General features: G+C 42.0%; 1 protein-coding gene across 1 annotated transcript in view; it reads right to left on the bottom strand.

Annotated features, from left to right (window-relative positions):
* Positions 1-2,500, bottom strand: part of LOC311062308 (zinc finger matrin-type protein 4-like) — a gene marked incomplete at both ends in the record, with an annotated part of 6,405 nt that overhangs the window by 3,232 nt on the left and 673 nt on the right. Inside the window, one exon of the mRNA XM_084081231.1 lies at positions 1,334-1,426. Within this exon, the coding sequence (XP_083937357.1) occupies positions 1,334-1,426 (93 nt within the window). The remainder of the gene's footprint in view (positions 1-1,333; positions 1,427-2,500) is intronic.

Below are 2,500 nucleotides of genomic sequence, written 5' to 3'. Positions count from 1 at the left end.
TGGCAACTTGGCATACCTATTTTGGGCATGCTATTATAGGTGAAATAAATAGATAATTGCGAAAATAGCAGATCTACAAGCTCGCAGCCGTGTTGCGGTGTGATGAATTGTGAGCTTGTCACTGTTTTCCCTTTTTTTGGATGACACTGTTGTACGACATAGTATAACATAGGCCTGCCCTTAACCCATTAAAACCGGTATCTGTGTCATTTCATACTTCGGGTATTCAAAAATCGTGAACATTTTTGCAAATCTTTGAATATATATATATTTTTTTTAATGACATTTGTAACTCAAATCTTTCCTTCTGGGGGCCCCTGGAACAAAATATTTTGATATGGGGGTCAGCGGCCAAATACATATCATTTTGGGGGTCCTTGACATCAAAAGGTTTGAGAACCACTGACATAGAAACATACGTTTTTCAGAAAACTGTTCGGATTTACATGGCATTTTTAAAATCGGCCTCAGGTCTTCAAGTGGTTGAAGGATGGAGGAGGACATTTATGCATATTCACACCTTACAGTTGGTGCATTTGGTCATGCATAAGAATCAGTGCGACGCACTTAACCTAGCAGGAATCTGTTTGTTATTTCACACACAGACTGACTGGCAAATGCAGCACCAATCGTCACCATTACCGCTTATTTGAGAATGATTTATTCAGTGTAAATCCTACACCATTTGCATTTACATAAGGGATAAGAATGGAAATGAGGCCGTTTTTTGCACCATGTCCCTGGGGACAGGTGTCTTCTTCTGTGTGTGTGTGTGTGTGTGTGTGTGTGTGTGTGTGCGTGCGTGCGTGCGTGCGTGCGTGCGTGCGTGCGTGCGTGCGTGCGTGCGTGCGTGCGTGCGTGCGTGCGTGCGTGCGTGCGTGCGCGTGTGTGTGCGTGTGTGTGTGTGTGAGCTACACTGCAAAAATCCTGAACTCTCATGAGTGTATGTTTCGTTCTCCTTCATGTAAATCTGGCTCAGCAACTATTTGTTTTCCCTGAGAATTATAGGGAGACAGCACATATGTGCAATGCATCCCACACCAGGCAAACACACTCACACACACACACACACACACGCGCGCGCGCGTGCACACAGAAAGGCACACATACTTTTTTGACCTACTTTCTACCTGACTGTCTTCTTCCATGACAGACCCAGTGCTGTTGGCCTTTAAAACTGTCCCCCTGCAGCTTGAACAGTGGTGCTTAGTGGCCACCGGGATAATCCCTGAGAGCTCCTGACCCTCTTTATTAGACACACACACACCTACCTACACAGTGGCATTTCAAACTTTACTTCACACATACACGCACGCTCACACACACCACTTACAGAATTGTCAGGTCGTAGTCTCTTGGATGGTGGGCCTCCATCTTCAGGATGAAGCATGTAGAAGAGCCGCACCTTGTTGGCATGTTTCCTACTCTGACAGGGGAAGAGAACATACAGTAGAGACATACTGTGTACAGGGTACTTCTCCACGGTGTCCACCTCCAGTAGTCTACTATCAATTATAAATAATAAAGAAATATCTCCTCAGTTCTCTTATCCAGCATCACTGCAATATTGAGGGTCCAGTGTGGAAAACAGTTCATTTTGTCAAAAAGCCGATTAAGGTATATGTACTGTACTATGTTTTACAAGCATCTTTTATCTACTTTTTCATATTGATGGCTATGGAATTTAATAAGATTTATGAATAATTTTGTAATGTCATCATGGCCTCATTCACTCACATCAAGTTATTGATATGTGTCGATATGGTTAAAAGTGCCTGTGCCTCTAGGAGCCAACATGTCTCCTGCCTGAGAGCTATTGTTTTAGTTTTTGACTATTTGTTATGATTTCGCTTGTCCTTTTAGCAGCCATGGGTCTGAACTCTGTGCTGAGAACTTCCTTATACCACCACTGTGTTAGACTGTTTAATGTATTTCTTCCCCTCAAGATAGTCTGCCACACGGTTTTGTTATAAACATTGTGCATAAATGTCACAACAACCCTGGTTGCCAAGGACACAAAACAAGATGGAGCCAGGGCTGACGTGATGATGGAAGGCGTAAACCCACGCTATGTGTATAAACTCTGTATCTCTGTTTAAAATTCAGAAGAATATATCTGGAACCTCGCTCTAAGCATTTCCGACGCTTATAAGATCTCTTCTCTGAAATAAACCCAAATATGAATTCTAATAAGGAGTTTCATCCGTTTATTGATGAATTTAATTCATATCTAACAGATAGATATGGACCGGTATTTACTAGAGAAAATACAAATCACATACTGTATGTATATTACATTTTTCAGTGACTGAATAATAAGAAAACATGTCATATATGATGCCTTGGTGTATGTAAATGTAACATACTGTAGACCATGTGGTTGGAAAAGTCCCATGAGTACTGATGTTTTTAGCAGGGTTGACCCCGGTGGGAGCTGAGACCATACCACTGGCACAGTTGAGCTTAAAGGAGTACTTCACCCCAAAAAATACTAATTTTC

The sequence above is a fragment of the Gymnoscopelus microlampas genome (genome assembly GCF_963454915.1).
Source record: "Gymnoscopelus microlampas genome assembly, chromosome: 2".
Lineage (NCBI taxonomy): Eukaryota > Metazoa > Chordata > Actinopteri > Myctophiformes > Myctophidae > Gymnoscopelus > Gymnoscopelus microlampas.
This window is presented reverse-complemented; position numbering and strand designations above follow the sequence as displayed.